At 41.7% G+C, this 13,275-nt stretch overlaps 1 protein-coding gene across 1 annotated transcript; it reads right to left on the bottom strand.

The window, feature by feature from the left end:
- Positions 1-6,512: 6,512 nt before the first annotated feature.
- Positions 6,513-12,818, bottom strand: LOC141139881 (receptor-transporting protein 3-like). Its single transcript, XM_073626429.1, has 3 exons — positions 12,666-12,818; positions 7,651-7,827; positions 6,513-7,310 (listed from the first exon to the last, which is right to left on the bottom strand). The coding sequence occupies exons 2-3, from the start codon at positions 7,794-7,796 to the stop codon at positions 6,857-6,859; spliced, it is 600 nt and encodes a 199-aa protein (XP_073482530.1). The 5' UTR covers positions 7,797-7,827; positions 12,666-12,818; the 3' UTR covers positions 6,513-6,856.
- Positions 12,819-13,275: the final 457 nt, after the last annotated feature.

Here is a 13,275-nt window from a genome sequence, read left to right on the forward strand (position 1 = left end):
ACAGGCATTTTCTGGAATCACAGCAAAATTGCCAATGCAAAATCATGGGAAAATTGCGCACCTATCCCTGTGACTCCTGCGTCCATAGACCTCAAGATTACACAGGCATTGCTTAAAATCGCATAAAATCGTGCAACTTTTAGGTCGCACAAGTGTGAAAGGGGCCTAAGTTACTGTGCTGAGTACTATTCTACCTAGAATATAAAGTAGTCCCACCATCAAACACTAGTAAACATATGTTCTCAATATAATTGTGCTCAAATGGCTGAAAATCACACAGATGGTATCACCTACTGAAAGCTTGCATTAGACTCAGCAGCATATGCTGAAAAGAGGCAAACGCCTATTAGCCAATGCCACATCAGCATGAGCACGGTTGTTACTATGATATTAATGCCTGAAATGCAAAACATTATTGTATAGAATCAAACATTGTAGATGTATTTTCTCTGTAGGTATGTGCTCAGCTCTGTAGAATAGCGGTATGCCCTGCTGCCCTCAAAGGTTCGAGCCATGAGTTAAAATCCCACTGACAGCATGGAAGCGTGCATTGTACTCAGCAGCATAATTAGCCAATGTACATCAGTTTGGTTTATTCCATATTTTACCATGCAATGGTATGTACTTATTCAATAATATTATGGTGTGGAGTTCCAAAAATCAAGGAATTAAACATTGTAGGCTCCCCCCAGTACATACCAGGCCCGATGGACTTTAAGGGGAACCCCACACCAAAATGTAAAATAAAATTGACATGGGGTCCCCCCGAAGTCCATACCATACCCTTATCCGACCATGCAGCCTGGAAGTCATGATAGGGGGGGCGAGCGAGCACCCTCCCCTTCTGAACCATACCAGGCCACATGCCCCAAACAAGGGCCTCTTCCCTACAACCCTGGTTGGTGGTTGTCGGTCTGCAGGCAGGGGGTTTATCAGAATTTAACAAGGGGGCTCCCAGATCCTGCCCCCCTATGTGAATAGGTATGGGGTACATCGTACCCCTACCTGTTCACCCAAAAAAAAGCAGTGAAATGTAAAAAAATCAATAGCCGGTTTTTGACAAGTCCTTTATTGTAAAACAGCTCCGAGCTGTCTTCTTCCCTGAGCCGTCTTCTCCAGACGCTGTCCCTCCCTCCTCCATCTTCTCCGAGAGCTGTATTCTCCCAGAGCCATCTCTCCTGCCGCCGCCGTCTTCTCTATCTGCTGTGTTCTTCCGCACCGCCGGTTACCCGCTAATAAAAAAAAGCCGCTCTTCTTCTGTGGCGGTCTTCCTCCGCTGTGTTGTCACCCGCTGTGTGGCGTCTCTTACATAGCCATGGAGCGGACTCTCCGGGTGACATTATCAGATGGCCACAGCAGACCGCCACAGAAGAAGAGCGGCTTTTTTTTTTATTAGCGGGTAACCGGCTGTGTGGAAGAACACATCAGCGGGAGAAGATGGCGGCGGCAAGAGAGACAGATCGGGGAGAAGAAACATCAAACACTAGTAAATGTATTTTCGATATATGATTATGTTATGCCCAATAGGCTAGTGGTCAGCACTTCTACCTTGAAAAAGTCAGGCTTAGAAGGACTCATGGGTTCAAATCCCACAGAGAAATACTAAAAGATTGAATTGGTGAACAAAAGGCAAATGACTATTAGACAATTAGCCAAAGCAGCATATGCTGTAAATAGGTGAATGCCAATGCACTTTAATTTGGCTGATTCTATTATATTAACTCTTCAAATGCATGCAATGGTATGTAAGTATTCAATAATATTATGGTGTGAATTTCCAAACACCACACACAAGCTAACGGCAGTTTACATTTCTTTCTTTCTTTATTTTAATTCGCCTGTGCACTAAAAAATAAACACAGCTGGTGGATGGTAGGTTGGCTGGTATTTGAACTTATACCGTGAGTGCTGTGGAGACATCTAAGCAGACCACTAAGCCATTGTGCTAAGTACAAGACCTGCATAATAATGTAGTATGATTAAAGAATGAACATAAATAATTACCGCTTTATAGTCACCTAAATTAGAAATAAAAAATAAAAAACAACATAAAACAAATAGGTAACCTAAATGTTTAATACATGTAACTTTACAGAATAGCAGACATTACTATGTAATAATCATTCATAACTGCATTCGTTAGCAAAAGAAGGAAAAAAACTAGGAATACTAATTGCAATGTACATCAATAGATGCACACGAGGTAGAACACACCTCACATAAAAATGTTTCTTTCACATACATGGATCATGGTTACAGTGCAGTGCTATATAACAACTTAGTGGAAATTGGCATTTGCATATACGTGGAATCGCTAAATAGCGCTGATTTCGAATTTACTGTTTTTGCGCCGCTAATAGTGCTCTTTTTCATGCGCACATTCGCCTGTTAAAATTTTATTTGGCTAAAATGGGCGCTATTATTTGCAATAGTGCCCAGTACTTCCTGGCGCTATAGTAAATGACCCCCATAGTATGTCTCCTCTGCATTAAAAATCCTGCCTGCTTCCCACTTTTTTGCTTTTCCTAATGCTCCATTTTAAATACCTGATATGTCAACCCTCAACCTTTGTTTTAGTATATTATACTATTTTTTAATTTATCATAATATTTTTATTGACATATTATTATTACTACAGCTTATGTAATAATATTGTGAAGGCAAAGATTCTCTTTATGGTGCTGTTAGGGCCTATAAGACCACGGCAGTCAGCCCAGCTGCTGCCCAGACAGTTCAGGGACACAAAGTTTCCTATCTACTGCCTAATTGGCCAAAGCTGCCAAGATCCCGACAGATCTGAAATGCTCCCAATCCCCATCCTGAATACCTCTCTCATAATCCTGGGCTCACAGAGGACCCAGGGACCAGGGGAGGGGACCAAGGTAGAGGGCAATACTGTCTATCATGTTATAGTGATTGGTCAGCTTTATCTTCAGTCTCTGTATTCAGTCTGCCTGGATACCCCGTCATTCCTCCTTTTCAGATGAGCTGAAATTGAAGTGGGGCTTAGATGCCAAAGGGAAGGCTCACTTTTTGCCAGTCCCCTGCCCACAACAGAAATGGCTTTTAAAAGCAATTTGTAAAAGGAAAAAAAAAAAAACTCACCTCATCTCTGGGCCTTTGGTGTTTCCAGGAGGTGGCAGGTGACATCACCATGATGTCCAGCAGACCTGGGAGCTTGGCATCCCCCAAAAATGCACCCCCAGCCCATTGCAAGTATGCATTCTCTCAGGATTTCAAAATCCCAGCTCTACCAGAAGCCCCCCAAGTCTCCTGGAAGCCTCAGGGACCAAGGCCAAGGTGATTTTTATTGGGTAGGGTGGGGGTTCATTTACAAATCGCTTTTTAAAGGCATTTGTGATGGGGGGGTGTAGGAGGCTAGTAAAAAAGCAGACCTTAGGTCTAGCATGGAAGGTCCATTTTGATGTTTTTTGTTTTTGTTTTTTTCTGTAGGCTGAGGTAATTTAATAGAAAAGATTATGTCCAGTCAATGGACAAAAGAGGGATGAATAAAGTTACTTGTGATATTCCACTGTAATATTTTTAACAGTTATGTTTTTGTGATCAATTTTTGGAGTGTGGTGTCAAAGCCAGCATGTGATTCATAATATGTATTTTAAGTGCGGAGGATTATATACAGCTGAGCTCAAAAGTTTGCATACCCTGGCAGAAATTGTGAAATTTTGGCATTCATTTTGGAAATATGACTGATCATGCCAAAAAACTGTCTTCTATTTAAGGATAGTGATCACATGAAGCCATTTATTATTACATAGTTTTTTTGGATCCTTTTTAAATCGTAATGATAACAGAAGTCACCCAAATGGCCCTGGTAAAAAGTTTACATACCCTGGAATGTTTGGCCTTGGTACAGACAGAGAAGGTGGCACACAGAGGTTAAAATGGCAATAAAGGTTAATTTCTCACATTTGTGTTTTTTTTTTAAATCACAATTAGTGTCTGTTTATAAATAGTCAATGAGGTTGTTAGCTCCAGGGGCGGATCCGGGGGGGGGGGCAATGGGGCAATTGCTTCCCCTGAGAAAATACGAGCAGGTGAGCCGGCGGGTGAGCGAGCGGATGGGCAGGCTGGTGAGCAGGCCGGTGAGTGAGTAATCACGCCGCCGGCCCGGGCGGGCGGCTGGCATGTGACTGAGGCTGAGCGAGCAGGCATGTGTTGAAGCCGCTCCCCTTCTGAATATGTGAATGAAGGGACGTTGCGTCGTGGCCATCTTGGTACTCCCACACTCGTCCACAGTAAGCCTAGTGTTATAAGTCGGCAAGCGGACATCTTTATACACCCACCAGAGTCTTGCTTTTCGCAGTTATTTTTAACAGTAAACTCAACTTATATTTCACTAAATAAGCTGAGTTTACTGTTAAAAATAACTGTGAAAAGCAAGACTCCGGTGGGTGTATAAAGATGTCTGCTTGCCGACTTCTAACTCTAGTTTTACTGCTGACAAGTGAGGGTGTACCAAGATGGCCTCAATGCAACATCACTTTGCTTGCATATTTTGATGAGTTACATGAGGTAATGAGTTACATTATCTCTCACTGCCCGCCCTCAGGCTCACTCTGGGACACAGCCACTGGCAAGTGACAATCCGCATCTTGTGGCAGGCGACATTGCCAAGTGACAATCCTCATCTTGTGGTAGGCGACATTGGCAAGTGACAATCCGCATCTTGTGGCAAGCGACATTGGCAAGTGACAATCCACATCTGGTGGCAGAGGATGTGGCAAGTGACAATCCACATTTGGTGGCAGCCAACAGTGGCAAGTGACACGCTCAGGGCTCCCACTGATTCTGCATTATGGTGAGTTGAACGATTTAATTTTACATTACAATGTAATAAGAGAAATAATGCGCTTCAATCATCCTGACACCATATCACCATATCACACCAGCCATTGCCCCGATAAATTGCCCGCAAAATTTTCTGGCAGTGCCCCTCCCGAGACTAGGCTCTGAATCTGCCCCTGGTTAGCTCTCACTTGGATGCCCTAAGCAAGCTAGACACTGGACCATGAGGAGGTAGAAAAGAACAGTCAAAAGACCTGCGTAACAAAGTAATGGAACTTTATAAAGATTGAAAAGGATATAAAAAGATACCCAAAGCCTTGAATATGCCAGTCAGTACTGTTTGATCCCTTATTAAGAAGTGGATAAATCGGGGCTCTTTTAATACCAAGCCATGCTCAGGTAGACCAAGAAAGATTGCATCCACAAGAAGAATTGCCCAAGATACAAAGAAAAACCCACAGGTAACCTCAGGAGAAATACAGGCTGCTCTCCAAAAAGATGGTGTGGTTGTTTTTAAGGAGCACAATTCAACGATACTTGAACAAAAAAGAGCTGCATGGTTGAGCTGCCAGAAGGAAGCCTTTACTGTGCCAATGCCACAAAAATCCCAATGAGGCATAGCAAGGTGTTGTTGGGCACATTGTAACCAGGCTTTTTTGTGGAATTTGTGCAGTAAAGGCTTCTTTCTGGAAACCTGACATTGCACCTTTTTTTGTTCAGGTATCATTGTATTGTGCTCCTTAAAAACATCCAGTTTACCTGTGGGTTTTTCTTTGTATCCCGAACAATTCCTGTTGCAGTTGTGGCTGAAATCTTTCTTGATCTACCTGACCTTGGCTTGGTATCAAGAGCTCCCCAAATTTTCCACTTATTAAATGATTGAACAGTACTGACTGGCATATTTAAGGCTTTTGATATCTTTTTATATACTTTTCCATCTTTGTAAAGTTCTATTACCTTGTTCCGCAGGTCTTTTGACTGTTCTTTTCTGCTCCCCATGGCTTATTTAGCCTGCTTAGTGCATCTATGTGAGAGCTAACAAACTCATTGACTATTTATACACAGACACTAACTGCGATTTAAAAAGCCACAAATGTGGGAAATTAACCTTTTAATAGCCATTTTAACCTGTGTGTGCCACCTTCTGTGCCTGTGCCAAGGCCAAACATTCCAGGGTATGTAAACTTTTCATCAGGGTCATTTGAGTGATTTCTGTTATCATTATGATTTTAAAAGGAGCCGAAAAACTATGTGATAATAAATGGCTTCATGTGATCACTATCCTTGAATAAAAGACAGTTTTGTGGCATGATTAGTCATATTTTCAATATAAATGCCAAAATTTCACAATTTCTGCCAGGGTATGCAAACTTTTGAGCACAACTGTAAGTTTGGCAGACTAAATCTTACATAGTTATAACAGAGTTATCCATATATTATACCAGTGAGCCAGAAAATAGACACGTTATCCAGAATCTTGCACTCTGATCACACAGAGACCACCATCCAGGATACAGTTCACCAACTGCTTTGAATTTTCACTCAGCACCACGTAGAATTCGAGAACACTCATTCTTTTTTCTTTACATCTTACCAGTGTATGTATGGGACTTTTATGCATTCATTCTTAATGCCATACATACACATACAAATACAGATACTCTTGATTGTGCCATTAGGAAAAAAGGAGAAAAACTCAGATGAAGTGTCAGGAAGGTGACTTTTACTGATGTCATATTATCTTCTTTTCATAAGTCAAACAGAATGTACAAAACCTCACAGAGGTTATAACCTTTCCCTACTTATACCAAAACTAAACAAAGCTCCATGGAGTTGGACCTACCTACATCCCATTAATTTTACATACAGTGGAACCTCGGATTGCGAGTAATGCGGTTAACAAGCGTTTTGCAATGCACAGTAGAATATGTGTGTTTTAATATACAATACAGAACAGCAGTAGTTGAGCGACAAAAATTGCACATTGTGTAATTATGTATTGGCGTTACTTTGTAAGATACATTCTTTTAGAGGGTGCTGTATTTATTTTTTATTTTATTTTGTTATTTAGTGTTAATCTCCCAAGATCCATAACTAAACCGGTTAAAGCATTAGATGAATATAATCCTTGGGGTTCCAGTTCCTTTTGATATTCACCAGGCTGCACCTGCCAGCCACATAAATTATATTTGCAGGCTTCGCAATGTTCTTTATCATGTGGACCTTCCGACCTCCCAAATGATTCTGGTTTCAAGTCTTCATTTGGATCATGCATGCTATAAAATTTCTTCTGGATTTTAGTGACCACATTGTTGACAACTCTTTTCATATTTTCTTGTGTGATTTTGGGGATTTCGAATACATCAGCCGTGCAGGTTTTACATTCCTGCCTGAAAATCCTCATTTTTACAGTTCCTTGTTTGAAGATTTTATTTTGGTTCATCAGGAATAATATATACACCTTTGATGATTTCCAGTGGTGTCTACACTTTGAGCAATTAAATCTAAATGAAAGAAGAGAAAGCATATGTCAGAGTGAGTATTACAGAGAAATAAAGCTCATACATAACAGACCCTAGTAGGAATGTAAGCTTTTGCCTTATATTAGTTTCTGCTCCAGTTTCACCAATCAGCCTCTACTTTCCCAGCAGCGCACTGAAGATGAAGCTTACTGTGCTCTATTTGAGAGTAGTGGTCTACCTTCGGCAGTCTGACATACCCGCTGCACAGTCACAATTATTGCAATGCTCATGGTCCATGTCTGACTGGCTCCAATTGTTTAATTAACATCTAAATGCAATGTTAATAATGTAAATAAATGTTAATAAATCATGCTGTATTTACCCGGCAAATGTGTTCTGTGTATAATACAGTCCTCTATCCCCCTTTAGAAGATTTTCATCAACTACGAGTTTCCACTCATCTTTAATGTCTGCTTCCTTAATCTTATTCACAAATTCTTCTTTCCACACTGCCACACCCATTTTCATTTCTTTCAACGTAATTTCTCTTGTTTTCTTCCTGGAGTAAAAGAGAACATGCACATTCAATTTTCAACAGATGTGTGTGATAGGTTCAAAGACAGCAGGCCAAAGTTATCTCCTACCCTGTCAACCTTCGGATATTTGTCAGTTTGAGGCCCACCATTTTAAATTTGTAATGCCAAATCCTACCTTTGAAGGAGACTATAATGCCTGTCTTAAATTAATGCAAATTTTATATCTCTTTCATAACCATAGAAAATTATGCAAATGCTATGGAGCCCAGCAGTACTGAGGACCCAGAACTGTATGGCTTTATAGTAATGTATGCAAGTAGCAGTGGTATTTGGCAACTTAATAAGGATAAACTAAATGTATATACAGTATAGTGCGTTGACCTCTAAAAATTGTTAGGAAAGCAGTAGAATTGTCTATCACTAAGGAGATTGCCCTTTAGATGAAGCGTAGAGGCAAAGGACCCGCTGGATTTGTTATAGGCCCTATCATACTTTACCAGTTAGGGCCCTTTCACACTGAGGCGGTTTGCAGGCGCTATTGCGCTGCAAACTGACCCGAAAGTGCCGCTGCTTTGTCTTCAGTGTGAAAGCCCCGAGGGCTTTCAAACTGGAGCGGTGCGCTAGCAGGACGGGAAAAAAAGTCCTGCTAGCAGCATCTTTGGAGCGGTGAGGGAGCGGAGTGTATACCGCTCCTTCACTGCTCCTGCCCATTGAAATCAATGGGACAGCGCGGCTATACCGCCGGCAAAGCGCCTCTGCAGAGACGCTTTGCGGTGGTATTTAACCCTTTCTCGGCCGCTAGCGGGGGGTAAAACCGCCCCGCTAGCGGCCGAATACCGACGGTAAAGCGCAGCTTATAATAGCGCCGATTTACCGCCGACGCTGCCCCAGTGTGAAAGGCCCTTATTCCCCTCGTTTCTATCGTTCTTTAGATTGTGTTTAGGAAAGCTGCATATTAACCACTAGCTGACCAGCCACCGTCATTATACTGGGGCAGGTCGGCTCTCTCCCGCAAATCGACACTGTACGTCGGCCCTTTAAACAGCTATAGAAGGCGCGCGTGTGCCTGCTGCGTGGCGGGGGATCCGATGCACGTGGCCAGTGGTCGCAATGACCGCCGGCCGGGCACGAGAGCCAGAGCGGGGATTTGTGTGTGTAAACGCACAAATCCCTGTTCTGACAGGAGAGGAGAGACAGGTCGTCCGCTCCTACTAAGTAGGAACAGCGATAAGTCTCCTCCAGTCACTCCAATCCCCCTACAGTAAGAAACACAAACAAGGGAACACATTTAACCGTGTGATCGCCCCCCCCCCCCCCCCCAGTGTTAAACCCTTCCCTACCAGTGACATTTAAATAAGTGATTTTTATAGCACTGATCACTGTATAAATGTCAATGGTCCCAAAAATGTGTCAAAAGTATCCGATCTGTCTGCCGCAATGTCACGGTCCCGATAAAAATTGCAGATTGGCACCATTACTATTGTAGCACCCTCTACCATAGGTAGGTGCTAGAGTAGGATTTTTGTGAGGTGAGCTGCCAGCGCAGGTAAATTTAGGCAGGCCTATGCTTTAGGCTAGGCCTACTTGTGTTGATCTGTGGGCAGGTAGTGGTTAGAGTAGCAGTGGGTATAGCCACCTGTGCTTTGGTTCTGGTTCGCCTCTCCTGCTTCCAGGGAGAGTGTTCTGGAAGAGGGGCAGGGCACAGGACTGGAGCGACAGGCAGCTCATGTGAGGAGCCCTGACCAATCCCCAACTGGAATTGGCAAGGGGCAGGCCTCCCGTACAAGCTGAGGCGCAGTCCACTAGTGGAGGAGTTGTCGGCCGGTAGATGTGGAGAATGGCGTACTAGATAGCATCAGGGGCCAAAACGGTCATGGATGAGGTGTCCTGGAACAGAGGGGCTGAAGAAGCGTATGTCCAGTTAAAGTTCTCCATCATGGACTCGGGGCTGGAGAAGGTCGGTGAGTGTACCACAGTGGATTTCTGGAAGAGGTGTGCCAGGGGAGCTTGGTACGAGGCCAGAGGAGAGATTGTGGGGTTTGTGTCAAATCGATGCAGCCTGCGGGTGCAGGATTTGCAGGCCGGACTAGCTGGGATCAGTAGTCCACCAACCAATATATGCTGCTAAATTACTAGGCCGCTGGGGAGAGGTTCTGCAGACCTCTGGCCTAGTAACAGCACAGTAAATTACAACCAATGACAGCCAGCAACTGAGATTATTCAGAGTGGTCTCTTTTGTCAAGAGAGGATGATGTGACAGGAAGACTAATGATCTACAATGGAAGTTTTGTGCAGGATGTCCTGGGAGCAACAGTCTGCAGGAGTTATGCAGAGGAGGAGTAATAGTCTGGATGGGGTTATGCAGGGGAAGTGACTGTAGATATTAGATGTGCATCAATTCTTAAAGGCTCAACCTATGTACCAAGATGTTCTTTAAATAAGATGGCAAAGCAACATGATCTATGGGCATCCCATATTCCCTTTCCCACAACGGAGTTATATCCCCTAATAAAACAAAAACAAAGCAATGCAAATGACTGTTCATTGTCACTGAGGTGATAGATGAAGGTCTGGCAGCAGGGTGATATGGTGGATGTTAGTAACTAGTAGCAACCATCCACTATACTAGTAAAAATGCCATAAATCAATCCCCTGTAGACGCTATAACTTTTGCGCAAACCAATCAAATGCTTATTGCGGTTTTTTTTTACCAAAAATATGTAGAAGAATATATATCAGCCTAAACTGATGAAGACATTTGTTTTGTTTTTTTTAAATTGGGGATATTTATTATAGCAAAAACAAAAAAATATAGGGTTATCTTCAAAATTGTCGCTCTTTATTTATATATAGCGCAAAAAATAAAAAGCACAGAGGTGACCAAATACCACCAAAAGAAAGCTCTAGTTGTGGGAAATAAAAAGGACATCAATTTTGTTTGTGTACAACACCACACGACCGCATAATTGTCAGGTAAAGCGAGGCAGTGCCGTAAATGTCCTGGTCATTAAGGGGGCAAATCCTTCCGGGGCTGAAATGATTAAAGTGGTTATAGAAGTAAAAGGTTTTTTAAACGAATGCATTCTCTGCATTAAAGTGGATGTAAACCCAATGTCATCCTTTCTAAACTACTGCCATAGGGATTATCTATAAGGATATACATGCCTCCTGCATGTATCTTTACCTGTCAAATGTCTCCCCTCTGTCTGTTATGAGACCCGAAAAACTGCAGATTCTGTGGGCGGGTCTGTTGTCTGGAGCTCGGTGGGTGGAGTCGTGATTTCAGTAGACTCCCCGCCCACCTCTACACTCCCCTTGTCAATATGCATGTTCTCCTGTGTATTTCTTACACTAAACTTCTGCTATGATCTCTAACATCCAGTGAAAAGACAGGAAAGTAACCACATGACTTCAGCATGCCAAATCATGCTGAGGTGTGGAACATCCAATCCTGGCAGAGCTGCTGAAGAAAGGAGTGGGGGAGGGAATTAAAAAATAATGCATGTCTTAGGCTAGTGCACGAGATGTAAATCACCTGTCACTCACAGCAAGGGGGAGGATTTGACAAAGTTTTTCTCTGTTTGTCCAGTTTTATCTCACTGAACAATAAAGGAGGATTGCTCAGAGCTGGATTAACTCTTTGTGGCAAGACTGGGCTTAAATGATAGGAAATCGTATACTCTACATTATGACATAAAAAAAAAAAAAAAAAAAAAATTCGGGTTTACTTCCACTTTAAGGTAAACAAAACTTTTAATAGTAGCTCAGTCAGCAGAACTTCACCTCATTCACTAAACTCTGCGGAAAATTCTCTTGAAAAGTGGAACTTCTCTTACAATGTAAACAGTGTATTTGCCTTTAGTAAATCAACTGCAGTGAATTAGTGCTTTTACCCTAGGACAAAACTATGTTACTAGCGGACCCACCAGGAAAAAAAACTTAAAAGGGAAAAACTAATGCAGCTTCAATATCTTAGTGCTGGTAAACTATAATGTGCTACGTTATTGGCTAAGTAGTTAGCACTTCCACCTGGTAGCACAAGGATCATCGGATTGAATCCCAACCACGGCACTACCTGCCTGGAGTTTGCATGTTCTCCCTGTGCCGCATGGGTTTACTGCGGGTACTCTGCTTTCCTCCCACACTCCAAAGACACACTGGTAGGCTAATTAGCTCCTGTCTAAATTGTCCCCAGGAGGTGTATTGTATGTATTAATTTGATTTAGGGACCTTAGATTGTAAGCTTCATGAGGGCAGGGACTGATGTGAATGTATAATATATATGTAAAGCACTGCGTAAATTGATGGCACTTTATACTGTAGGTACCTGTAATAAATAAATAAATACTGTTCTTGGTTTAAATACACCCATGTATCAAGGAAACCTCTCAATTGCTATCTTGCAAGACAGTGCTCTATATTATTGAATCAAGAAATGTTATATATAGTTTTTACTCTCTAAGGTATACAGACAAGATCACAACAATAAAACTACAGCACCTTTCAGTTTTCTATTTCCTGCTATCTTGCTACAGATAACAGAATGATGAGAGGAGAACACGAAATAACAATGCCTAAACCTATAGTATATAACAGCAGAATGAAAGATCTGCTGGAGTTTATGTCAGAGATCTTTTGCAAGGACATGATTACAGTATAGGCACATATTCATACTTTAAACAATTGTAACTGAACGATCATTGAGAATAGAATTCTGAATAAAACTGAAATCATTACAAAGCTAAAAAACTTGCTGTAACTGTCAAGCTCATGTAAATACATATGTGAAGTAAATAATGGCTGTATACAATACTTAAAACTCAACATGAACAGAGCAAGCTTTCTATTAGATCTCACTTACCTGTCTGATGGTTAGGAATGGTACATGCACACCAGAAAGTCAGCTGTTATTTATAATAGACTTTAGCATCGTCATTCCAGAATCTCCTCCCTCCCTTCTATTATCTGTAGTCTGACTTTGGGAAATGAAACTCTGGCAGCTTTCAGTTTCCCAATGCTGTAATGTTGTTGGAAAGCAGTCAGTGATGTGTGAAACTGCAATAATGGGAATTTAAAGGGATCTACCAAAAGAAATAACAGAATGGAATGCCCATAGAGAATAATGGAAACAAAATATTTCAATTAGTGATAGGACCATTAGATATACCAATAAATATTTAGCAAACATAATCTTCAACTTCAGTGGCATTGTTTAATATTAAAATTAGGTGGGGTTATCATTGTTTTTATGGAATGACAAAGGTGAATGACAGATGGGAATGCCCATAGAATATAATGGACATCAAAATATAAGCTCAATTGTATTTTTGATATGTCCAATTTTTGTTTTATAACCAAAGGTATGGATTTAAATTGTAACCACATCACTGCTTATGCTGCCCTCAAATTAAAATATATTTTCAACTGCATTATCTTAGGTACTTACAGAGTGGGAATTTCTCTTTGTTTCC

This window comes from Aquarana catesbeiana, linkage group LG04 (genome assembly GCF_042186555.1).
Source record: "Aquarana catesbeiana isolate 2022-GZ linkage group LG04, ASM4218655v1, whole genome shotgun sequence".
In the NCBI taxonomy this organism is placed as follows: Eukaryota; Metazoa; Chordata; class Amphibia; order Anura; family Ranidae; genus Aquarana; species Aquarana catesbeiana.

What these genes read in the sequence shown, in the direction of transcription:
- LOC141139881 (XM_073626429.1), bottom strand. Translation starts at nt 7,796, where the DNA reads ATGAAAATGGGTGTGGCAGTGTGGAAAGAAGAATTTGTGAATAAGATT. An exon ending in ACACAGAACACATTTGCCGG is followed by an intron (nt 7,311 to 7,650) that starts GTAAATACAGCA and finishes TCTTTCATTTAG; the next exon opens with ATTTAATTGCTCAAAGTGTA.